This window comes from Dioscorea cayenensis, chromosome 15 (genome assembly GCF_009730915.1).
Source record: "Dioscorea cayenensis subsp. rotundata cultivar TDr96_F1 chromosome 15, TDr96_F1_v2_PseudoChromosome.rev07_lg8_w22 25.fasta, whole genome shotgun sequence".
NCBI lineage: Eukaryota > Viridiplantae > Streptophyta > Magnoliopsida > Dioscoreales > Dioscoreaceae > Dioscorea > Dioscorea cayenensis.
This window is the reverse complement of record NC_052485.1, coordinates 5,954,624-5,980,775: the sequence shown is the minus strand read 5'-3', so window position 1 is coordinate 5,980,775 and position 26,152 is coordinate 5,954,624. Positions and strand designations below refer to the sequence as shown.

The window sequence follows — 26,152 nt, the reverse complement described above, 5'->3', positions numbered from 1 at the left end:
GTTTGATTATACCCCACAAACAATAGCACACAAGACTAAATCAAGCTAAAAAAAAAAAAAATTATAAATTACATGAGTATTCATAAAATATATATATATTTAAAAATATTTTTATTCATAAAACTAAAAAATCACTAGATATAATAAACATTTTCAAGTTACCAAAACGAGATAAAAAAACTAATAAATAAATAATTAAACTAGTTGCTACAACAACAAACAATTTTAGCATATCCATGAAATTAGAAAAAACGTTATAAAATAATATTTAATGCACTAATAAATGATTAACAAAATTTATAAGCAAAGTAGCAAACACACAGCTAATAATCACAGCTTCTTTATTTTCTTACTAAAACAAATAAAAAATAAAAAAGGAAATTCCACGTAAGACCCGGTAAACTCACCGGCCCGCTCCTCCCAGAGCGGTGACCGCAACGGCCGACAAGAAATGGAAACCAATCAAAATGATAACAGCCCCCGCTCCTCTTCTTGACTCATTCTCTATATTATTATTATTTATTTATTTATTTATTTATATATATATATATATTTTGGAGTAATTAAAATAATTCAGTAAAAATTGAGTGTTAGGTTTGGCGAACAGTACGAGAAAGGGAAAGGAGAAAAAAAATCTCTGTTTTCCCGCTCCTCGTTCTTCTTGAAAAACCAAGCACAGTAAGGAGGAGGAAAAGGAGGTCAAAGGGAGGGGGGAGAGGAGGTTAGAGGAGGATGCGGGGGTGGTTTTGGAGCTCTGGAAATGGATACGCCAGAGCGGAGTAAGGTGGTGACGCCGATCTCTAAGTTTGAGGTGATTTCGCTGTGTCTTTTCCTTGTGGTCTTTGAGTGTTTTGTGAGGTGGTTTTCTTTGGTATGTTGGGGTTTTTGTTGGAACGGATGGGGGTGTGTTGTTTTTTTGTTGTTTTGAAGATTTGAGAGGGATTTTGTGGGTGTTGGTTGGAATAGGAGTGGTTCTGTTTCTCTTTTGTAGTTTGGAAAGATTTGATTTTTACGTGTGGATGGATGTGAGAGTTTGGATGTGTTGCTTATAATAGGAATTTTTTGTTGGAAGTATTTGCTTTGCTAGGGTTTTATTTTGTTTTATGGTGTTCTGGTTTAGTGATTTGTTTTTGTGGTTTTGGGTTTTGAAATTTGTGGTTTTTGACTCTTGATTGGGGTTTAGTGGGCTTTTGGAGTTTTTAAACTTCTGTTTGGTTGGTACTTTGGATGCTTCAAGTGTTTGTGTGCTCTTTTTCACCGTGATTTTGAGCGGTGGATTTTGTAAAAGGAACTTTCATAATTTCAGTTTTGTTGGGAAAATTGATAAGCTGAACTAGTTGTGCATGTGGTTTTAGGGCATCGGTATGATTGTATCTTGACTCTTAATTATAACTGACCTCTTTTTTTTTATATGAGCTCTTAGTGAGAGTCATTATAGCAGTTTTGCGTTTTTCAGATAAAGTTTAAGTCAAGTTTATTAAGAATTATTTCCTTTTGAGAAAGTCAATCCCTTCCCTTGTGACTGGATTTGAAATCCAGCACTGCTTATCCTGCTATTTTAATGTATATTGTTTCCTATGCTGGTAATTTGTTGTTTTCCTGATTCTAGTGGTTTCTAACAGCCTGCATTTAGTTTTCACTTTTTATACCTTCCTGAAAGGAATGAATTTTTTCAGTATTCCTTTTTTTCATAATTTGAATTTGCCGTTGTGAAAGTGTTACTGCATCGGCCACAAGCAGGGTTGTGCATTTGATAACCTGTGCCTCAAGTGTTTGAGGTGAGGAAATGATTTCTCTTTACACTAGGGTCTTTAATAGTTAACCTTGGCATAAGACTCTACTTTTGTGAGTTAAACTGCTGATGATAATGTCATTCTTCCATGACCACAGGAGTGCTTTTCTTTTCAGCCATGCACTATTCAAGTATATCTATATGTACCAAGAGGCATTTTTGTGTTCTTAAGTACGTTGGTTTATTATATCCAACGAGAGCAAGAGCTTCTTGTCTTATCATTTGCTTCTGAATGCAGGATTCTCCGGTATTCAACTTCATCAATAATTTGTCTCCTATCCAGCCAGTTAAATCAGTAAATGCTGCGCAAACATTTCATTCACTGAGTTATGCATCTATTACTTCAATATTTACTTCACCACATGTCAATCCACAAAAGGAGTTGAGGTCTTTGTTAAGGTAACTAGCAAATTGTTGCGCATCATCTCAACCACATAAATTTTCATTGTGATGTCTCTCCTTTCTCAGGCATTCTTTCTCGGAACTACCAAAACATGAGACTTCTTCTGACATTGACAACGGTCATGGTTTATGTGTTGGGGAAGCACAAGCTATTAGATCATCTGGTTGCACTGTAAAATGCTCTCTCAATGAAGCAAATCTTGACCCCCCAGATGAATGTCCTGATGTATCAAGTGATCTGGCAAAATCTGAGCCTTGTGATGGTGGGAGTCCCAACCACAATATCACACCCTTCTATATTGCCAGATCTGATCTCAAGTGGGACGTGAGTCTGGATAAAAGAAAAGGTTTATTTCTCACTCAAGTTGAGCATCAGGATAAACATGACTCTAAGCCAAATGAGGAAGAGTTGACACAGTGTGGTTGGGAGAACTTGATTGGTGATGATGCAGACAATCTTTTGATTTTTGACCCTTCCACTGAAGCAGATGCTTTCGATGGTCCAAATGAAAATTCACAAGAAAATGATGTGAAGCTCTGTAACTCATTTCCATCTAGCCTCCAACGAGATGTTGCTGATGATGTGGCAGAAGGATTGCAGCTTAATGTTTCTTTTCTCCCTTGTCCTGAAGAAATGAATAGTGTACCTGATGTAGATCATATAAAAGAGCAAGTTGAAATGGATCAGACACCTCAAATTTTCTTAGAGAATTTTCAGAATCACTCTTTAACAAGTGACAGAAATCATAAATTAGACTATGGCTTCACCTCTGGCATTTCAATAGCCTGCAAGGTAACTAGTAGGTTTAGGTTTTTCACCAACCTGATAATTTTTTCCCACAGATGCTTTTTTAGTTTGCAGTAATTACACAATTGTTGTTTCTAGGTGCTCATTGCCCGGTTCTATTCCCATTCCAATCATGAATGGGCTATAAGTTGAATGTATTATATTTCTGTGTAATGCTTCTATAACAGAGTTTATGAGCTAAATTTTACTTTCCAGTAAAATCATATGCTTCTGTAAATCTTGAAGATCAATAACACATCTTTTAGCAGTTTCAAAAATATAAATTGATTATTGGAGTTTCTTTGTGAAAAAATGAAGGTCTTATGCTGAAAAAGTTTGGGGTTTGTTACAGTACAGCACATGTGTAATGCTTGATGATGCACTTGTCTTTCTGGACAAAATCATTGCTGCATGCTGACAGCCTGTCATGGACTTCTAACCTTTCTAGTAAAAACCTTGCCTCTTTCCAGTGCTTGTTGGCTTCTTTTGTTTGTGCCACCAAGTTTGTGGTGTTCTTTTAGGTATATCAGTTTTTACAGGTCGTATGAACTGATTTGTAAATTGCACATGAGTCTTAAAATTATGCATTTTATAATTTATTTAATTCATATTCTTATCAGCCATTCATTACTCCTTGCTAACTTTCATCTTTACTTATGCGGATGCTTTTGTTTATGCATGGTGAAGTTTTAGACATTGGTTTTCTATCTTTTTGTGCAGGTTGAATTTCAGCAACAACGTGGCACGAGGAGGCGCTGTCTAAACTTTGAGGTACCTGGGGTTCCTAAAATGAGCCTGCAAAGTGACTCAACTTCCCATAATTTGATCTCTTGCCCATCCGATGAAGAACATCCATCTGTTGACAGCCACCCAGTTCCTTTGAGGGCGGGATCACCATGCATGTTGCCTGGCATTGGCTTACATTTGAATACTCTTGCAAAAACCTCTAGGGATAAATTGCTTACTCGAGGAGCAATGCTTTCTGGGAGAAGGTTAATCAGTATGCCAAGTTCTGCTGGCCCTTTATCTCCATTCACTGGGCAGGAACATCAGGATAAGTCCTTATCCATCCAAAGGGACCTCGAACTTCCTGGGAATGAAATTCAGGATCTTATGATAGTGCAAAATGATGCCTCAGAAGTGCCTGCACTTACTTACGGTGAAGATTTGCGTCCGATTAGCCCCAAAAAGAAAAGGTCTGCTCTTTATACTGACAAGTTATCCCTGTTGTTGCAGCCCATCTCTTATTCCTTTGGCATGTAAACAGTGTTTAAAACTTATTGTCTTTCTTATTATCTGCAGGCGGAAATCAGAGATTGGTTCTGAAAGCGATTCTTGCAAGCGTTGCAACTGTAAGAAGTCACAATGCCTGAAGCTGTGAGTGACTTTTAAACAAAACTTGCTAATACTCTGAGACAGCATTGTGGTTTTCTGGTCATGCTTTTGTATCATCAGATGTACAAAGCACCACCACACTAGTGACTTGCCAAAGTTGATCATTATACACACTACTGGCTTGTCAAAGTTGATCTTTATAATAATTTTGATGTAATAATTATTCAAGTTGGTAAAAAAAAAAATAATTATAATCTTAGCTACACTTATTATACATGCTCATCTTCTGATTGGTTTTGAAGCTTCAACTTTAACATTAATTTTTTGATGTTTTATCTACTTGCAACTGTTCAAGCTGATCAAGTCTTGAAGCTCAGAATCTGTTATCTATGTAACAGGAAAATATGTATGTATGATTTGCATGTGCCATGTTATCTCGAATTTGGTGTGCCAATCAGATCTAATTTTGAGTTCTTGAGCCACTTACCGTTTCAAGAAACTGATCAGTAACAATGCTCCATTTTTTTTTCTCCCTTCATGTGTTTTACATAAATGTTTACCTGTGAACCTTGCAACAAATATACTACACTACAACCAGATATCTGCTTACTGAAGACTTTATGTGTTTAGTGTCCCTTACTCTGATCGAGAACCTTACAACAAATCTATGCTGATACTATGTGATGTTATTCAATGATATAAATGTTAGAGAACATTTTTTTTTTAATAAAAATTTTATCTTTTTCATAAAATTTCCAACAGGTACTGTGAGTGCTTTGCTGCTGGAGTATTCTGTGTTGAACCATGCTCTTGTCAAGGTTGTTTCAACAAGCCCATTCATCAAGAAAAGGTCTTAACTACTCGTAAGCAGATAGAATCTCGGAATCCAATTGCATTTGCTCCAAAAGTAATAAGGGCATCAGAGTCTTCTTGTGACACTGGGGTAAAAATGCAAGCTAAAAATTTGCATTGAGTCCTTTTCTGGTAATTTGTTATTGACTTCACCTTTCTTATTCACATACAGGAAGACACAAACAAGACTCCTGCTTCTGCCAGGCATAAAAGAGGATGTAATTGCAAAAAGTCTAGCTGCCTAAAGAAATACTGTGAATGCTATCAGGTTTTGCATCTATGCTGTGCTAAAGTGAACTCCATCTTGTATTGTATCTGATCAGGGCGGCTGGTTTCTTTTTATAGGGTGGCGTTGGATGCTCGGTTAGTTGTAGATGTGAAGGGTGTAAGAATGCATTTGGAAGGAAAGATGGTGAGTGATGATTTCAGTTTTAGAAATTGTTAATTTTTGCTTTGTAGTAAGCTTTGTTATTCCAGCCATTTGGTATAAATGTCAATCATCCTTAAGTGAATATTTTAGAGTCTCAGCTCCTTCTTTCTAATGCCGTGAAATTTGGATCAGAATGCATCACTGTCATCATTTTATTTTATTTTGGTGGTCTTCTTCCATATGGTCATTTTTTCTTGTGATTTTTTTTTTTAATTTTTTTTTATACTCATCTATTGTATGAACTCTTCATGTTCATACTTAATATATAATATTGGAGCACATCCTAATGTCACTTTTAGCTTATTTTGTGAGGTTTTTTTTATGTATAATAATATTTACACTTCAGTTGGACAAACTCCAAATGCTCATGCTTCATGTGTAATCTTGAACTATCCACCTTTTCTTCGCTTGAACCGATTCTGGGTGAATACAATAATTATCTGACCTAAGTCACCACTACAGTAAGTTGCTTACCTTTGAGGTCTTTAAATTTTGAACTAAGTTGTAGCAAATACATTTGAAACAAACCACCATCAGCAATGGACTTTTTCAAGAGATCCTACAATGTATTTCCTTCCTAGCTTGATGCAGTTCTTAATCTGACAACTCAACAAAAAACTAATAGTTGCCAATTATTTTTTGTCTTATATTTGTGTCACCCTTCTTATTTGAAGCCTCTTTTCAACTTGATGAGATACTTGTGAATCCTGTCCACAAAATTTTTATTTGTTCCAATATTGTGAGAAATGAACAATCAATAAAGAAATTCAGCAGACCTTTTTGAAAGATGCAAGGGGAAATGTAGCGCTCTTATTTTCTCCATGGCTCCCCCATGCAAGATTCTATCTAGTTTGTGATGCCAGAGAACTACCTCACAGTTGTCCTCATTACTTTCTGACACTCTAATACTGTTAGTTCTTCTTTCTTCTTGTATTCCTTGGCAGGTATTTCATTATTGGGTGATGAAGAGTTTGATCAAGAGGAAGAAAAGAATGCATGTGAAGAAACTGATAAACCTGATGAAGGTCAACAAAATGCTAATATTCAGACTGACATACCCCAATTCCCAGAAAACATGTCACAGTCGACACCAACTCAAGATTTCAGGTTCAGCACAATGCATTGTTGTGTAAATTTATCTCTTCACTTCGATTATGGTAGAGTTGATGAACTTTATTCCTCAAACCATCTGTCAAAATGCCGATTTTTTTTTCCCACTCCATTGGCAGGCCCCCTCAAACTTTGGCTCCTACAGTTGGAGATTCTTCTCAATTGGAGTCATGCACAACTCTCAGAAATTGTGACATTCCACTTCCTCAATGTGGTAAATTTGGAAGTCTCGGGAAGTCTATTTTGGGGGATGACACTCCGGCAATCTTAAGAGGCAACAGATCACTGATCAGTGGTGTCAAGGCTTCATCTCCTAACCGGAAGAGAGTCTCCCCTCCGCACATTGGTACTCGGTTGACTCCAAACCATAAAGGAGGAAGGAAATTGATATTGAAGTCAATTCCTTCATTCCCATCTCTGAACACTGATGTGAACAGTGAAAATCCAATGAAATAATACAACAATTTTCCTGAGGTTAAGTCCTTAGTCCTTACTATTAATTTTCTTCTTCAATTTTTCTATCTTGCTCCCTGATGGATTCTCACATCTGTGTTTAGATTGCCATGGATCATCATCCAACCCGGATGCAGATAAACTGCATTAAATATCAAGAGTTCGGAAATGGTTTTATCATCTGAATGGCTGTAAATTTTCGTTTCAACTAGTTAGCTCCAGTTGAGGTATTTTCCTAAATATATCTGCAGTGTGTATTTCTTTATGTTTGTGTGGTTTATCTAATATCTTTACCATGTGTCTATTCCATGACGCATAAACAATAAAGGTGTGCCTTTTATTGATAATATTTTCTGTCGTCATTCTTTCGCTGTTTTATTTTCTTACAATTGATCTGATTTCTGATGCCTTTCACTATGTTGGGTAAAAATCAATATTTTCCTGAGCTCATTGATAACCATTAGCTTTTCTAGCAATGACCAACATCATCATCTTGAGACACATTGAATGGTTAATACTTCTTTCTACAAAGTAATAATGCATGCGTCTGTGTCTTTGTCTGTACACCCTGAAAAAGAATGCACTTTTGCAATGTTTTCTCACATATGACAGATCTGACTTGTCCTTAGTTCTTGTCTTAAACAGATCTATTCTGACTAAATTAAAATTTCTTGAAAAAGAATTTTTAGATGGGCCTTCGGGTTTGGGCGGATAGTCCGATCTTTGGACATGTTTAGTAGTGACACTACTGACGATCTGTTGGTCTATTGGCACTAGGTTTTTTGTGTATTGTACATGTGTGATTAAACATCCAGCCCATTGAACATTTCTCTTTTTAAATTAGGTTTTTACCTTGATAAGCTGCATTGATCAATTATTTAAATATAAGACTTTTTAAAAAAATCTCACTTGCTTATTAAATTTTTATTAACAACATTTGATGAGACTGGGGATATAATATGTAACGTAAAATAAATTCAAGTTGTATAGAAATATTACTCTGCTCTATCCACTGTTTTGTAACAAAATGATGTTTGATTTTTAATATTTTAAATTACAGTGTAAATAAAATTATATGTAACTTAATTAGTGTATTTAGGTTTTGATTTTTTTTTTTTTAGAAAAAAAATGCATTTAATTCTCTATTATTTGATTTGATTTGATTTGATGTAAACAGAGGGATACGATCCCAATTTTTCATTAATTTATTTTAAGGTGTTTATTTGACTTTTTGGAACTTAAATAAACGTTTTTTTTAGGTGGGAATCATATTAACTGAGTAAATATTTTCATAAAATTCTAATTAATTTAATAATAAATCTTTTTTGAAAATTAAATTCAAATGATAAATTATGTTTTTTGGGAAAAAAATATGAAGTGAATGAATAATTTTTTACTTGGCATAGCAATTGGTTAAATAAAATATTTTAAAAAGCACACCATCATCTCTTTAATTTTTCTATTTGCAAGAATTTTAAATGTACAATACCAAAACTAAACATTTCTACCATAAATCAATATTTAAAAACATAAATCAAAACATTTATTTGCATTCAGTACAGCCTAAAAGAGACATACTAACAACTTGTTTTTGTTTTATCAAAGAATGAATCTGTGTTGTGAAACATTAACTCTATATTTGTGCATATATTTAATACATAATTTATTTATATTTTATATAAAAAAAATTCATAACTTTAATTCAATCATAAGACAACAAAACATAAACCTTATATTATCCACAGTAAATTAAAAATAAAATAAAATTATATTAGTAAATGCCCAAAGTCAAAATGAAAAATCAATAAAAGTAGATCGTTGATGATGTGATTTTTTTTTTTAACAAAATCATCATAAATTTTAACCTAATTTAGGAGATGATTACTCTCATACACGTAAAGATGAGCATAGAATGAGGATGAAGAGTATCTCTCCATTTACTCTCTCATTTCGAGTAAAGATTCTCCGTCTTCATTGGAGAATCAAAAAAAGAAAGTCCTCAATCCTCGTTTCTCAACAAATTTTTTAAGAAAAATTCAATAATCTAATGCTTATGACCAACTAAGATCAATCTTTACTAATAACAATATGATATTATATTATTTTTTTAATATGAACTCTTCGTATGCCCAAAATAAAGTTCTAAATAGAGGGTACAAACTGAAGCCATCATGGAAACACCCACAAAATTGTGAAAAGCTGGGAAAAGGTTTAGGGGAAAATCTGAAATTCAAATCGTTAAATATATGCTGGGAGATATACAATGTCAATTTTTTTTAAAAGGTGAATAAACTACTTCAATAAAATAAAAAGTAACAAGAACACCACAACCCCAGTTCCAGAAGGAACACGGGAACAAAAAGACCCACAAGCGGTGGAACAGAAGACAAAAAACAAAACAAACAAAATGAGACAAAACAGCTGCCTCCACCACCCAAGTCAAGAAACCCTCTAGCCCATGCTCATCTCAAGATCCTCCTCCGGAGTCGGCTCCACACCCAGCTCCTCCACCGAAGTACCAAGGGACTCCAAGCTACGTCTGATAGCTGGAATATACAATGTCAATTCAATCACAGTGTTAAATAAATAATAATAAGAAATATAAGAGTGCACCAAAAAAAAAACTTAGGACATTAATTAACTGCAAAAAAAAGAGTTTTAAACATTTTATCAGACATGAAATGATAGATGCAGACTGATACACAACTGACAACATTCATTTTGTATACAAGACAATTGATGAGAATGGACAACAAAGTCTGTCAAAAGGTTAAACAGTGGTAAGATTTTTAAATTATTAAATCAGAAAAGTAGAGGACAATGTCAGGTTGGTACTACTGTTGCTCAGGTACATAATTGCAACTGAGCATTTTGTTTGGCATCTGATTTGTCATTCCTCGGACCAAAATTACAAAAGCAAGAATATTAGTACCAAGCAGTTGTTCACTAATCACAGTCAAGCTTAATATTGGCCAACTTAGATTCCATTGATTGACTCATCAGTCTTTAAACAGAACTATCTTCAAAAGCATCCTATGAATCTGCCATAATTTTGACTGAGTTTAGAATTTGAAGTAATTCTACCATAAGTAAAAAAATTAAAGGCTAAGTTTAAATAAAAAACCACCATACAATCAGTTCATGTGTATATTGGTACAAAACTAATAGGTCTGCCAGCAGTACCGGTGAAATTCATATTGTCTGGTTCAAAAACCAAAAAATATCCTGGTTCTAGTCTATCATAGGTTGACACATGTCTTTTTAGTCAATTTTTTTTTTTTCTAAAAACACATGTCAACCTGTGATAAGCTATTAGAGTGTTCCCTGATTTTTGAACCAGCTAATATGAACTCATTCAAATGGATAGCTTAGCAAAGAAAAATCAAATATGTCCCTAAATACTTCAAAACATGACGGAAAATCATCAACAGAGCTCTATAGGATGAAAAAGAAAAAAATCTAGGCAAAAATATATGTCAAGCAAACATAAGTCAGCAACAAAAGGTCAGAGAAAACATGGCATATGAAGCAGCTAGACAAGAACAAATATATATATATATATATATATATATATATATAATATGAAATTGCAAGAAGATGAACAACCAAACTACACAATAACATAACTGGGGCAAATTGAGAATGAAAAATTCATTGCATTAAATCACTATGATTTTTACAACTCTGGTATATATTACCAAAAGATTAATTAATCTGAATACTCTCTACCTCCAACATAAAACATGCACTTAGCATTTAAGTATATTGAAGATCTCAGTAAATTGACAACATATAAAAATAGTAAGGGCAGTATAATTGAAAATGGTCAGAAAGGTTTCACCACAAACATGTTTATTATTACAGTGTGAGTTAACAAAAACAAAATGTGAAAATAATTATAAAAGACCATATTGCATTGAAAGCATCAAGTTCCTGTACCTCTATGGAGAGTGGGGACTCAGTAATTAAAAAAGATTTGAGGAGTGGAGGAATCTTCCAAGACAGGTCTCCAGGGGGTTGGAATCTACAGGAATTTGGTCTAATTTTGAAATAAGATAAAAAAAAAAAACTACACCAACAGTCTATTATATCAGAGAAGTTCATATCAGTCTTTTCATATATATATATATATATTAACAAATAGAATACCTAAACTGTACCAAACTCATTGAAAGGTTTAATTTCTATACAGGTCCATGTAATTGTGTATTTTTTGCCCTTTTAATCTTTGTAATATTTTTAGGTACAATTAAGTCCTCATTTTAGTCAAGTTGGATTATTCTAGTCCGTGGTGTAGATGGGCAAGTGTAAATTGTAAGGATTTAATTGTACCTAAAAATATTATTGTGGATTAGAACGACCAACTCGACCAAATATGAGGATTTAATTGTACCTAAAAATATTAAAAAGACTAAAAAGACAAAAAATACATAATTATAGGGACCTGTATGGCAATTAAACCCTCATTGAAACTTTTAAGGGAAGTTCCAACAAGTCAAAGGATGAACATGTCACTGAGAGAATAGTACCCATTGCTTCAAAAGGCTTGAGACTGCAATCATTTAAGGCCCAACCAAAACCAAAGAAAAAAAAGAAAAAAAAAAATCAAAATAAAATGTGAACAAGAAAGTCAAAATTGTCATGTGAGTGTGTGGGTGCATGTGTCTGTTCCTGTGTGTTAAATATAATATCAAAAGCATAAAAAAGCTAAGCGAATACCTTGTTTGTTCACGTCATGTTTAAGCTGCCACAGTGAAGTTAATTAAGGATATCCATAATATTTGGAAAAGTGACTGATCCCTTAACCAGCATGCCACATGTTGATGGTGTGTCAAAAGCATTCCATGGTTTGGCTACAACATGCAGAAACCAAACAAGGGGCTACAACATGTGAACTTGAAGCTTGGTGATATGAAAATAATGTTACTTATGTAAGGCAAAGTAAAGGTAATCTGGAAGCTTGGTAATTTGAGTCATTTTTAGATCAATATCACCTGTCAGGACCATGACTTGGATTCAATGTTTCCAAACATTTAATAAAGATATTCCTGAGTAACTAATCTTGTATTCATCATTGAGAGATGATCAACATGAACATGACTAAAAATCTTAAGCGTGTGCCAGACAATCAACAGAATTGCAAACAATCTGGACTTTTTGCACATAAAGCATAACTGAAGAAACTGCCTACCTATGCAAGACGAAGTTATGAAACATAATCACAGAAACATTATTAAAAATTCTAAGAGTGTACCGAATGATCAACAGAATTGCAAACAATCTGCGTTTTTTAACGAAAAGTATATAACTAGGAGAAAATGCCTAGTTATGCAAGATTAAGTTAAAAAAAACTATTACAGAAGAGTGTTACAAACATAACAAGTATACTTAACTTTGATATCAAGCTCGTCCACAGCCTAAATTTGCCTGACTAGTAAACTGCCTTGGTTTTAAAGGCTAAGAAAAAGCACTTCTCTAACTTCTGTATCAAACCCAACGGCAAAAAAGGAGACTTCCCCTCTTAGAATTAGTAATTTCAAGCATGTATGGTTTCTACTCTTCAAAAAAGGCTATGGTCTTATAAATCATGTAAATTTGAAAATTACTTAAAAGTGTCATTGTTCATGTAACTATTGAATGGACCAATACTGGAACTAACAAAGCATTTAAATGGGTAGGCCATTTTTTCTAGATGAATTAAGGTGACAGAAAGAAACAATAATTATTAATAACGAATAGCATAACAGAACAGAAGTTGAAAGTTGAATTTTTTATATATTTAAAGGTTTTCATAATGTTCACAAGCTTTTAGTCTCATAGAATGAAGTTATTTTAGGAACTTGGATATCCAATTAATGAACCGTTAGTGCTGTCCTTCACAAATTTAACAACTACAATGATACTCAAGTCAATGCTAAGAAGGAATATGGCAGACCAGAAAAACAGCATTCATATCAGAACCACCGAACCATTTAAACTGCTAGATCACAAAGGTCACGTTTCCCAGATGGATTTAGGTAACTTGAGGAAACACTAATTAGAAATAACTAGATACTGAGAATATAACAGAAATGGAAAGTCCAACATTTTGCATTGAAATTTTTCATATTGTTCACTTGCTTGTCCAAAGCATGAAGTTACTTTAGAAAGTTTATTACTGATATTCAATTATTTTTTAGCAGTTATTAATGCTATACTTCCCAAATTCAACAACTGTAATGACAAGCTAACGCATCCCAAGAAGAATTATGACGTAGGTGTTGTAAAGATATTAAACAGTCAAAAACCAATACTTCTCCATGAATTTTATTTTGTTACCAGATTCTAGGCAATTAAAGAGTAAAGTTCTAATAATACCATGTTCATGTTCAGTGAAAGAACTTAAGCCATGCAACTTAAAAGAACAACTGAAATCTAAAACTTAATGTCTGGATTGCAAGTTCTGATATCATCAGCAATATTTTTTTTTGTCAAGATGAACGGCTAAAGTGCTAAGAAAAACAAGGACATGCACAAATTTCACTAGAGTAAGTGGGAGTAAGTCTGTATGCACATGGGGACTGGGACTATTCGTACACAACCACTGCTCTCACTCCCAGAAATATACTCTGACCCATGATTCAAATTTTCACCAGATTACCAATAAACGAGAGAGAGAGAGAGAGAGAGAGAGAGAGAGATCGGCCGGCACAGACAAAGCAGCGAAACTCCATCTCAGGGCGGAGAGAAAGGTACCATTTTTATAGTGCGAGGTAGAAGGGCATCGAAGAGGGAGTAGCAGAGGCGTCGGAGCAGGAATCGAAAGCCTCGGTGAGATCCTGCGAGGAGGAGAAGCATGCATATAGACCATCCGTTCCTCGGAAAGCCCAACAATGGCGTCCGAGGAGATTGAGCATGTCGAGCAGCAGGACGAGCCTTCTTCTCCTGAAGAAATGCAAGTGCATGCACGACTTGAAGAAAGCTCACGCTCGTATCATCACTGAAGGCCTCGGCCATGACTACTACGCTCTGAGCCGGATCATCGCCTTGTGTGCTGATCCAAACAATGGAAGCCTCACCTACGCGCAGACCATCTTCTACCAAACTGAGAACCCCACTCTTTGCATCCGCAACACCATGCTCAAAGCCCTTTTACTGAAAAGAGATCACTTTGAACTCATGGAGCTTTACCGCAGGATGCTCGACGATGGCGTCCACCCGGATCACTACACCTTTCCCTATGTTCTCAAGGCTTGTTCTGCAATGCAGGATTGCAGAGCTGGATCAGAGGTTCATGTTCACGTCCTGAAACTAGGTTTTGGATTTGATGCTCTTGTGGGAAGCACAGTAATCCTCATGTATGCTTCTTGTGGTGAGATTGGTATTGCACGGAAGGTGTTTGATGAAATGCCGCACAGAGTTGCTGCTTGTTGGACTGTGATGATTTCTGGGTATTCCAAGATTGGAAAGATTGAAGAAGCGCGTGCATTGTTTGATGGAGCTCCTGTTAAGGACAGAGGAGTTTGGGGTGCCATGATTTCAGGTTATGTGCAGAGCAATGGTTTCAAGGAAGCATTGCTAATGTTTCGGCAAATGCAGGTAGGTGGATTTGAGCCTGATGAGGGTGTTCTTGTGAGTGTTCTTTGTGCTTGTGCTCATGTTGGAGGTTTGGAACTTGGGACATGGATTCATAATTATGTGCATTGGATTGGTTTACCAGTGAGTGTTCGGTTAGGGACTGCGCTTGTTGATATGTATGTTAAGTGTGGGAACTTGGTAATGGCAAAGAAAGTGTTTGATAGAATATCGAACAAGGACACTGTTTGTTGGAATGTGATGATTTTTGGATTAGCGATTCATGGAGACGGAGATGGAGCGCTTGCATTATTCGTCAATATGGAGAAGGAAGGGTGTAGGCCGGACGATGCAACGTTCATTGCTATATTGAGTGCATGCGGGCATTCGGGATTGGTTAAAGAAGGCCTTGAAATGTTCGATATCATGAGAACATTGTATAAGATTGAGCCTAGAGCTGAGCATTATGGTTGTGTGGTTGATTTCCTCAGTCGAGCAGGGCAATTCGAGCAGGCAATGGAGTTGATTGCGAGAATGCCGGGCTTGGCAAGTCCATCAGAGAAAGCAATTGCTTGGAGAGCTTTATTGAGTGCATGCTGGAGTCATGGAAAGATTGAATTGGCTGAAATTGCAGCAGAACATTTAATGCAATTGGAAGTGCACAGTGGAGTTTATGTCCTGCTCTCAAATGTGTATGAAGAATGTGGCAGACATTGTGATGCTAGGAGAATTAGAAAGAGTATGAAACATAGAGGTATACCGAAAACTCCGGGTTGTAGTTCAATAGAGATCGGTGGCCGTGTTCACGAGTTTGTTGCTGGTGAGCAGATGCACCTGCAAATAGAAGAGATATTTGAGGTAGTAGATAACCTGAATGATCAATTGGTATCTGCAGGATAGAGATCAGATTGTGAACTCAGAATTACAAGTGTGGACCTTTTATCATACTGTAACTGAATGAACTCAGTTGTTCAAGCTGTGCATGGAGGTGTTTATAAAATTATCAAGCTGGAATTTCCTTGCCTATTCATACTAATGGAGGATCTTCATATCTAATGTAGAACTAGTGATAATGACTCCTGGAAGTCCCCATGATTTCTAATATCCCAATAACTGAATAGAGTGACCATGTATAGATAATCCAATGGACGATCATTTCTTGGAGACTCTAATACGTTTTTCTTCATTTTTAAAATCATTTAACCACCTTTGGCAGTTCGGTGGTTCAGTGTAACTCATCTCCAGTGCTTTTCTTTTGATCAATCTCTTGTACCTTTATTTTGTATTTTTTTACTTTTTTAATTTAATGTACATGTATCTAATATATTTTGTGTGATTTATTTTATTTTAAAAATATATAAAAATTGGGATAATTTAAAGATTCCTCTAAATATTAAAAGCAAAATATTACTCCATTCTTTTTTATCTGTTACAAATCCTTATCACAAATCCATATATATGTAATTTTTTAACATAAAAAAAAAACATACATCTTCCAATAAAAGCACGTGTATTGCCATAGAAAGCATGATACGTGGATATTTAACTGTTTTAAAATGGTTTTTCTTTTTACTACACATGCAAAAATTTGCCTGCGTGTGTATGCGTGCAAGCTTAAGTTATACATAAAATTTCAATTTTATCATATGTATAAACGTTAATCAATATTTTCAGAAATATAAATGAAAAGCAAACCATATATGATAATGTCAACACTTTGAAGAATATAAGTTGATTGATTGGCACACTAATACATATAATTATTGTACACTGAAACAAGAATAAAAGAAAATAACAAAATTTTCATTTCTCCAGTACAAGCTGATAATTTGAACTTCTTGGCTCCAAAGCAAATTAGTTGTTAACAATGTGACATCCATATCAAGGATTTATTGTTTTCTGATGGGTAACCTGCATAAAATGAATCCTTGATCAGTCTCTGGCAAAAGAACCAAAAGTGATCCAACTAAAAATTTAAAAGCACAATCAAGCAATGGAAACTAAGAAATTCCAGAAAAACAGTTAGCACTGATGATTTACTAGCCTCAAAATTTCTTCTCTTGAGACAATTACAGTCTGTTTGGTAAGTTAATATCAATTTTCAAATACGAGGAATGCATCAATCACGTTAATGCTTGAAGGCTCAAACTTTCAGAAAAAAGGAATTCATGTCTTCTCCACAAGAATAAACAACATACCGAAGTCGATGCTTTTAACAATTCCCTCATTGCCATTGTAGCATAGCATGAAGAAGGTAAGGTGAACTCCAGCTTGAGCGCCGTCTTAGCAGATGGCGTATCAGAATTGCATGGTAGGTCAATTTCTGTTGAAAGCTTATTTCCGTCTTCGGCTGCATAATTCTCATCCAAACTTATTTCTGCATTTTCCTTCTTTGCCAGGTAGCCAGAATTCCCACGGATAATCCCATTCATCATTGCAGTATCAGGTTTAGTTTTGGATATAACATCCAGATCAGTCTCTGCTAATGGAATATTGTCATCTGTGTAAGTCAGTAGTTCCCTGCAATCATCAATGATAAATGTTTCAAATGTTCATTTTATTGAGAAAAAGGTATTATCCAAATTTGTGGAAAGTCAGGAGATGCATCAGCTAAAATGCTCGTACCAAACAAGATCAACAGGCCGCTGGAAAACCCGCCTATAGTCTCCTGTCATACCAGTAATTGAAAACTCCCTGAAATCCATGTCAACCATGGCCATGTAATTGAATATATCCAGAAATGTGCAAAAAAGAAAACCACGCAAAATAATGATTCAAATTCCTAGTTGATTCTCACTGAAGCATGAAATTGTGAAGAAATTGAGCCAATTCTCATATAAACGTGTGACTAAACAAGAGAGGTGGATAAATTCAGCATAAATCTCAATGCAGCAAAAGCATAGATAAACATAAAGACATCACCCAATTCACTCAATTCGTATCCAAAGTCACAAAGGCTACACTCACTTGGCACCATGAACACTTTCCGTCAAGCTAATACCATCCTGTAAATAAAAAAAAAATAGAGCAGCAGTAAGGGCATCATTCTCAAAATCAGGAGCATAGAAGACGGTCTATAGAAAGATAATATTTAAAAAGCAAACTCCAACCATTCTCAGATGAATAATAAAATCATAAGCAGAATTAATTGCGAATGACAGCATGCTTAAATCACTAGAGCAATTCAATATGGAAATTTATTCTAACATGACAATTGAAAATATCACATCGGTGAACCCATATGAAAAAAATGTTTCATAATGACAATGTAACTTGCCTTCTTTGCAATTTCATGAAACACATCAGCAATATCATTTTCTGGATAGAGCACCTTTGAACTGCAAACAAAACAAGTTAGCCTTTATCCACTGATGAAGTCTAAATTTTCATGGATGCTTCCTTACCCAGGCAAAGGAAGCACAACATCATCGAAGTTGAATCTTCCTGCAAGTAGATCTTCAGAATCCACAACCTGCAAAGGCAGCATTTGATTTTTGAGAATAGTAGACAGAAAAACATATGCAGAATCAGAATAAGACAAGGAACCAGTGCCAGAATCTTAAGTAGAAAAAAAAATAATGACAACGATTGCTGGTAAGAAAAAATACTATAAGATAACTTTTACCATTTAAGGAATTAGATTTACTATGCAAACTTTACTAGATTAATTAAAAAAAATATATAGAAAGTAAACATGACAATATATTTTCCAACCTTTACAACATGAAACTGTTCATTCGATAATGCCGTCTCAGGTATCTCAATTTGAATATCATCGTTACCAAAGTCAAAGAAATCCTCAGAGTTAGCATTGTCAATATCAGCTAATTTTTTTGAAGTGCCATCTTTGCAATATACCAAATCTCCTAATACAACCTGGGCAATCCCTGAAATAAATTATCCCATAGGCATCAGCAGACTATGAAAATAAGAAAATGAAGCATAGTTAGATATTATTAAATTTGAATTTCAAGTTAAGTTATTTTCTGAAGACAAATTAGGTTAATTTTTACCATGTACAACTAATCACCAAATAAAACTTCACCTACTATTCTAAGAAACATGTGGAGCCTGTGATGCAATAAGAAATTCAATATGCTACAGATTGTCATTTAACTATATCTATAATAATGTCTACACCTGAGATCTCAAACTAAATAGCTTGGTGAAGTTCAAGCAAGGGATTTAGAACACAGGAATGAGCATATACAAATAGGACTGCATAATTTCACGATGCATATATATATATATATGGCACGCTGATAACTAATATCACAATTGAACATCATAAACAAATTATCAGAAAGAAGTTATTAGAAATTTCCAGGTTATAGGAACTGATATGACAATTGAACATTATAAGCAAATTATCAGAAAGAAGTTATTAGAAATTTCCCATTAAAGGCAAAACAACAAACTTGATTCTTGCAAAACAGCCAATTCACAGACTGACAGAGACATTGACAACATGCTTCATATAGAGTCACAGACGTAAAGTTAACTTTAAAGATAAATGCATCTGCTCTCTTCAGAACAAGGGGCAAGAATAAGATTTTTGGGGAGACAGAAAGCTGACATTTAGAATGGAGAAAGAGATAAGAACCAAGAAAGGATCGGAAACAAAATGGGTCAGCACATGAAAATGGCTCCTACTTCTAAGGGATCTAGATGTTTACTTTCCAGTCAAATCTACCAAGTTTCACTAGACTCGGAAGGCATTCTAATACAGCATCTGTTTAGAAAAGCAAAATAAATTATGTAGAGAAGATATATTTTCACTGCTCTTCACCCAAATGAATCCGATTTTGCATTATTCAACTCAAATGGCAACAATGATATGCCAACAAATTTAGTGAAAACCAAACTGAGCATACCATGTCTTTGCACTCTTTCACTAGCAGCATGGTTCCATAAGTAACTTTGATAGCTATGGACATACCTAAAGAAATGAAAATGAAGCCCATAAATCAGGAATGCATTCTCAATGTAAGATACACATTATACATTATAATACCCAATTGACAAGTAAGTATTCATGAAAACAGAATTAAAATCAGTGAAATAAATTTGCTTTATCAAATCTAATCACATTTTCTCCCCTCCTGGAAGAAATTCAAGTTTAATAAAGGAAGAAAATTACAGCTACTTGAACCTCCACCTTGTTATTCCTCAGTCACAGATAAATGTAAAATCATGCACAAAATCGTTTCTTCCATTTGCTAGAAAACAAATTATAAGCTTTAAGTGATGTGATAGGTATTTTCCTTGTTCTAAAGCAAAAATAGATTTAAATCATTGAAACTAATGTTTCATTCAAGCCTTACGTAATTCATCAAACCACTAACCATCTCTTAGTCAACAAAAGCCCAAGTCAGCTATGGACAAAACTGTGGTCATCAAGGCCTCGAGAAAGGATAGAATGAATTTTTAGTGCCATCCCTCTTATGAAGTCACTGAATTCCTGTTATGTTTCCAAGGTCTGGTAAAGATATAGGCCACACTGACTGCCTTTTGTGGTTCAATTTCATGCAATTGAGCACCTAACAGTTAAAAGAACTGTCTTCCAAAGTAAACTACAATTCCCCTATCTATTGAAGAAAGCAAACAGGCAGAAATTGCATGAGCAGTAGCAGGTGAAAACTTATAAACCTTCAATACATGTCAATTGTTTCTAATCAAAAGACAACTATTTGGAGTTCATGAAGATATAAAGCAACCAATAAGTGAAAATAAATCATAAATTAGACTCTGGTGCGAGATATACAACACAATGCAGTATGGGCAACTCAAACTTAATGCAATTACATACATCATTCTAAGAGTTCTGGGTATCGCTTTTAGTGCCTGCAGATAGTTTCCAGGGCATTTCTTCAGACATTGAAGCTGTATAACAAAAAAAAACATTATCCAAGTAAAGAGGATGGATAGACAAGCAAGTAATGAACAAATGTATATCAAAACACACTTTACCATGATGTGCGTGTGTGTGTGTGTGTGTATGAGAGAGAGAGAGAGAGAGGGCTTACAACAGCTCTCTCAGCAACAAGATGGCGAGGAAACTGCCTCAGGGCTATATCAATATCACCATTTTCCTTGTAGGATTCACGAGCATCCCTTACAAAAGCCCGTTGTTTGATCTAAACAGTTAAAAATAACAGGAGAACAACTAATAAGAAGTACCCAGTGACAATAGTCTAAGAGCCATAACTAGAACCAAGCTCAAAGCATATCAATAGTTTAAGGATATCTCCTTCTCTTGGGTTAAGAATCAAATCCACAGCGTGCTTCCACTCCCCTTTCAGCAATGCTGCTCCAATCATGTGAGTAGGCACTGAACCACTTCCAAAACGCTGATTGCATTTGCAAAAAATAAAAAATATATAATAATAATAACAATAAAATAAAAAGAAATAAAAAAGAGGGGTTACTTTGAGACATCACATCAATGTACAAAATATGCAGAACCTTTTGTAAAAATTGGTTTTATCCCCAACCTGTAAACCATAATAGTTGATAAATCCATTCCTTCTCAAACCATCAGCTGCAGCTTTCACAATATCCTGAGATTCTGCCACAACACCTCTAGTAATATATGAGTGGATATGATCTGTGTTAGAACCAAGAAAAGGAATATGTGAATATTGATATAACATATGCCTACAAGATTTACCTCAAGGTAATTGTGAACCGGTTTCCCATGAGCTGGCCAAGAACAAGGCCTTCTTTAACATAGCTAAGAAACGATCAGTGTGTTAAATAAATAAATAAATATGTCATCTAACCAGAAATATAAATTTTTTTTATCTTACCAAAAGTCCCCAACTTTGATGCCAATCAATCTGCTGTTTAAAGCAGCCAACCTTTTTGCATGTTGTTTGAATATAGTTACCTGAAAGCAAAGGTATAAGTTTTTAAGAAAAATGAACCATCACTGTGATCATATAGACAATGCTCAAGTTTCCAATCATCTTAATTGGTGCTCCTAATCATAAAAATGTAAAATGGGAAACAGAAATTTCTAAAGCTGTCAGGTTAACATCCACATGGTATGCATCCATAAACATATCTGAGTTCCCTTAATTTTATTCTACTTTCCTGTTGGGAAATAACAATATCACGTAAGAGAACTGGAATCACTTTCTTACGAACAAGATACAGGTTTAATGTGCTCATATTTGCACCAAATAAAAGAATAGTGATGAGTAATAAACCCAATATATTACAATCGATTCCTTTAATGCTATCAAGAAAAGAAATGTTGAAATGATGTCACAGTCGCACAATTTACAGTGACTAGAAGTCAATTATAAAAAATCCATGAATTTTAAGCTTAATTCCTGTGTATACTTTCTATTGTGAAAGAGACAAAGCAGGGCCCTGCACATTTTCTTGTATTATTTAATGAGTTATTTGGAGTATGAATACTAACCGTAGAATGAAATTCACAAGATATTAATGATAGGGGAGTATCTACTCTTTGTAAAATCAGAATAAAATCACTATCACATCAGACCAGGTGCTACAGAAACTGCAAAATTGATCATACACATCTTTTAACATACATTAGAATTTTACAAAACTTGAATGCAATCCACAAGAACTTAAGAGAAAAGTAAATTATCTAACAAGAAAATATGATGAAGATCCAAAAGAACAAAGGCAATTAAACTAGCAAGGTACCCTCTGAGTTGATATAGAGCGTTTATCTTTTGTACCAGCAAAACCAAATGATCGTTGCTGCCAAGAAATCAAGACAAAGATCACTAGATTAGATGCCATCCAGAGGGGAAAAAAATTTTTAAGGTACAACCAAGGGTAAATAGTAAAATCGTGAGAGTACACCTATCAATAATTTAGATATAGGCAAAAAGTACCTGAACGCCTAGCATCTTCCCAATAACACCTAAAGCCTCTTGAGTGTCCTTATTCTCCTTGAAAAGATGAAATCTAAAGGCGAATGATATCAGAAAGAAAATTTTGCCAAATATTTGTCATAGATTTATAAGAGATACTCAATGAACATGAAGAACTTAGCTTAAATTGAAGCAGAAAATGCCTAGGCATCCAGATAATCAAATTTCACTAAAGATGTGATGCTAGGAGATTCTTTCAGTCTATAAGTTCTCACCTTGCTTGTCCCACATTTTCTGAAGCAGATAAAAATCAATATTATGCTAGTTGAGGTGACCTTTTCCTCATCATATAAAAAGACAAATCTGTGCAATAGGTTCCACTTAAAGAATAGCAGTAATTGCTCAATCCATCGAAACATTTTCAGTCCTAACTAGCTCAGTACCCAAATTCCTACTGCAAAAGGATTCTCTTCAGTAATACAATCAACCACCAAACTAGTTGCACCATTTAGAGCGACACAAACTCATGCAGCATATGTTAATGATGACAATGAATAGCAGTCATCATTCAGCTTACTTTTTTTTTTTTTTAAAGCAAAAGTGATTTTATTGGCAAAGATCCAACTGCTTACTTCTTTGGTCTAGATAAGAGAACATTTCACTTATAGTTTATCAATAAGCAATCTCCGTTTTACATAATTCTACATTTTCACTAACTCTGATAGAGAGAAAAATACAAATTAAAGTAACACTATATTCAATAAATTTCTGGAATCAAACTAAAGGAAAACAAAAGATACTTACCTCAAAAACTTTCCAAGATGCTCAGGCCAATTATCTGAGCCTCTGCTGTCAAAAGGCCTCTCATTTTTGGGCCCAGAACCACCAGGTTCTTTCCTTTTCTTACCCCTCTTGTTCTTAGCACCTCCATCTCCAGAGCAGAACCTCACTCTCACACACTTGGTATCCGCTTCCTCAACAGTATCCGTAACCAAAAACTTGAAATTCCTCTTGAAGAAGTTATGAACTTCCTATAATCACCCAAAACACTCACAAACCCTGAAATACTCAAAAAGGATGATAAAAAGAACACTCTCTCAAGACTGACCGCGCGGTGAGACTTATCAGAATCCGGAGAGAGTATGATCGGAGCCACATCGCTGGCCTCACTATCTACGATTTTCTCCAGAAAATCCCTCAGAGATTCAGCATCAAGCTCCCCAGAAAGAGAACGAAACGCCTCGATCTCTCCAGAGTAGTCTTTATCACTAGAACGAGGATTTTTTCCCGGTGCCTTCTCCTCAGAAAACTAAACAATCACACGAGAAAAAAATTAAAAATTTTGAACAAACAAAACTCATTAATAGGAAACAAATTTTAAAAAGCAGATGTTTTTACGAATGAAACGAAATAGCACCTCGGGAGGGAGATCGAAGGAGGTCAAGTGGATGATCTTCCCGTCAAGATCGACTTCATTGACGATAAAATCCGAGTACCTGAATGCAAAGAAGACAATCATCAGGGAAGAAGAAGGAGATTAAGCGATTAGACGGGGATTCAGGATACCTCTGTTTGAGGACGCCGCGGAAACCAGGGAGGGAGGAGACATAGCATAGGATGCCAACATCGGCCTCGTCAAGGGATTTCGCCATGGATGGAGCTTGGGAGCAGCGACAAGGTTTGGGAATTTGGTAGGGTTTTGGGCGGAGGAAAAGAAGAACGGAGGAGGCGGGACGAGGGTTTAGCGGCCACGACCACCTCATGATGAAACGCGCGCAACTTCGATGGCTTCTGAATGTGACACGTGGGCTTTGTGATTTTGTAATAGAGAGGGTAATCTTGGAAAAACATTTTTATTTTTGCTAATTTTAATAATTTATTGAAAAATTACAATTATAAAGAGCCAAACTAGAGTTTAGTGACTTCCTATTTTATTTGTGTTTGAGGGTTCTTGAATTCGAAACCTCCTATAATGTAAAAAAATAAAAAATAAAAAGGTGTTTATCATCGGTTTGTAAAAAAAAAAAATCTAATATATATATATATATATATATATATATTGAAAAAGTGGATAAGCTACATGCATTAACGGAAAAGAAGTCCATATAACATCCACTAGATGAGGAGCAAAAACAAAGTACAAGATAATAGGTTCAAAACAAAATAACAAGTCCTCTAACCCACACAAAGGTTAGGGTCGAAACAAACATTGACCACTCAGGTATGTCTTCTTCTGCGGATCTTGGGTGGTCATGAAGTCCAAACTGCGTTTAGCAGACACAGCTGAATCCTCCAATCTTAGCTTCTTTTTGTCTAGTACTACATTCAACTAAAGTAGAAATATATTAATACATTTGCATAGGACTGAAAATACGTGCATTTTCTTTCTAGCAAAATGTTCCACATTAAAACACAGATAATGAGGTCCCCTGCATCTCTCACAAGAGAAGAGAGTTTGGGCTAGGGGTGGCAATAATTTGTCTGGGCCCGCCAGCCCGATTTTGTCCTGCCCGGAATAAACCGGGTTTGGACAAAAATTTTAGTAATACAGGCCGGACCCAAAAAATCCGGACAATGCCTTCATATTTTTAAATTTCTTACCTATATAATGTTAAGCCCACTAACCAAAGCCCATGTTTTTTTATTGCTAATTAAATATAGTATAGTATTTAAATGATTGTTCATGATTCAAAGCCCAAGCCCATATATGATTGTTTTTTTATTTCTTATATATATATATGTATGTATGATTGTTCATGTTTTTTTTTTATATACATTTCAAGCCTAAGCTCATATTTTTCTTATATATATTTTTAAATTTTTTATATATATCCGGATAACCGGGCCTTTGTTCATGATTGTCATTGAAATTTATATTAAATGTCCGGATTTAAATATATATATAGTTTATCATTTAAATTAATTTTAAACGTATATTACAAGATTCAAATAAAATCCAAACATTCGGACAACCGTCACAATCCGGTTTTGAAAAAAAATCGGGTCTGGGCAAGTCACACTTGTCTGGATTTAAAACCTGGCCGGGTCCAAGCATCTAATTTAGTTATTTATAATAGTAGTTGCCCGGACCCAGATTTTTGTCACCCATAGTTTGGCCCTTCATGATTCTGAAAAAGCATGAATCGACTGTGAAGATGGCGGTAATCGAAAAATTGGAATGAGAGAATTCCAAATAATTGTGGCAAATGAGCAGAAAAAGAATAATAGATCAACAGTTTCAATTCTAATATTTTAATTAATCACTAGAAAAGTTGTTTATTCACAAAATAATTAATATGAAAATTATTTGAATTTTTTTTAAGCAAGAAAAGTATGGCTTCTAAAAAAAATCAAGAAATCTGGTAATACTGCCCTTTTTTCCCCAGATATGAATTTTCTCAAGTTATGCAAGATTTTTTTAAATAAATATATATTTATAAAAGGTTTTAAAATAAATTTATTATATTATTAATTTGGTAAACATTTATTATTAAAAAAATAAATCTTAAATCTTGAATTATATTAAAAGTAAATTTTAGTTAATTCAAGTAAAACTTTTATTTAATATATAATATTGGTGATAA

At 34.7% G+C, this 26,152-nt stretch overlaps 3 protein-coding genes across 3 annotated transcripts; 2 read left to right on the top strand and 1 right to left on the bottom strand.

Moving 5' to 3' along the window:
* Positions 1-587: 587 nt before the first annotated feature.
* Positions 588-7,510, top strand: LOC120277494 (protein tesmin/TSO1-like CXC 2). The gene is made up of 11 exons (XM_039284359.1): positions 588-811; positions 2,031-2,191; positions 2,261-2,987; positions 3,702-4,177; positions 4,284-4,358; positions 5,079-5,259; positions 5,341-5,436; positions 5,514-5,580; positions 6,543-6,705; positions 6,828-7,182; positions 7,266-7,510. Exons 1-10 carry the CDS (start codon positions 761-763, stop codon positions 7,162-7,164), a joined length of 2,334 nt encoding a protein of 777 aa, XP_039140293.1. The 5' UTR covers positions 588-760; the 3' UTR covers positions 7,165-7,182; positions 7,266-7,510.
* Positions 7,511-14,055: 6,545 nt separating this feature from the next.
* Positions 14,056-15,615, top strand: LOC120277631 (pentatricopeptide repeat-containing protein At5g56310-like). The gene has a single exon (XM_039284488.1). The coding sequence runs from the start codon at positions 14,056-14,058 to the stop codon at positions 15,613-15,615; it is 1,560 nt and encodes a 519-aa protein (XP_039140422.1).
* A 799-nt stretch (positions 15,616-16,414) lies between these two features.
* Positions 16,415-24,332, bottom strand: LOC120277478 (multisubstrate pseudouridine synthase 7). Its single transcript, XM_039284338.1, has 20 exons — positions 24,135-24,332; positions 23,986-24,064; positions 23,677-23,877; positions 23,373-23,599; positions 22,590-22,662; positions 22,396-22,452; positions 21,525-21,604; positions 21,386-21,448; positions 21,210-21,297; positions 20,963-21,065; positions 20,742-20,845; positions 20,525-20,598; positions 19,590-19,654; positions 18,430-18,602; positions 18,120-18,187; positions 17,993-18,053; positions 17,683-17,720; positions 17,341-17,409; positions 16,914-17,235; positions 16,415-16,626 (listed from the first exon to the last, which is right to left on the bottom strand). Exons 1-20 carry the CDS (start codon positions 24,329-24,331, stop codon positions 16,597-16,599), a joined length of 2,172 nt encoding a protein of 723 aa, XP_039140272.1. The 5' UTR covers position 24,332; the 3' UTR covers positions 16,415-16,596.
* Between the last annotated feature and the right edge of the window lie 1,820 nt (positions 24,333-26,152).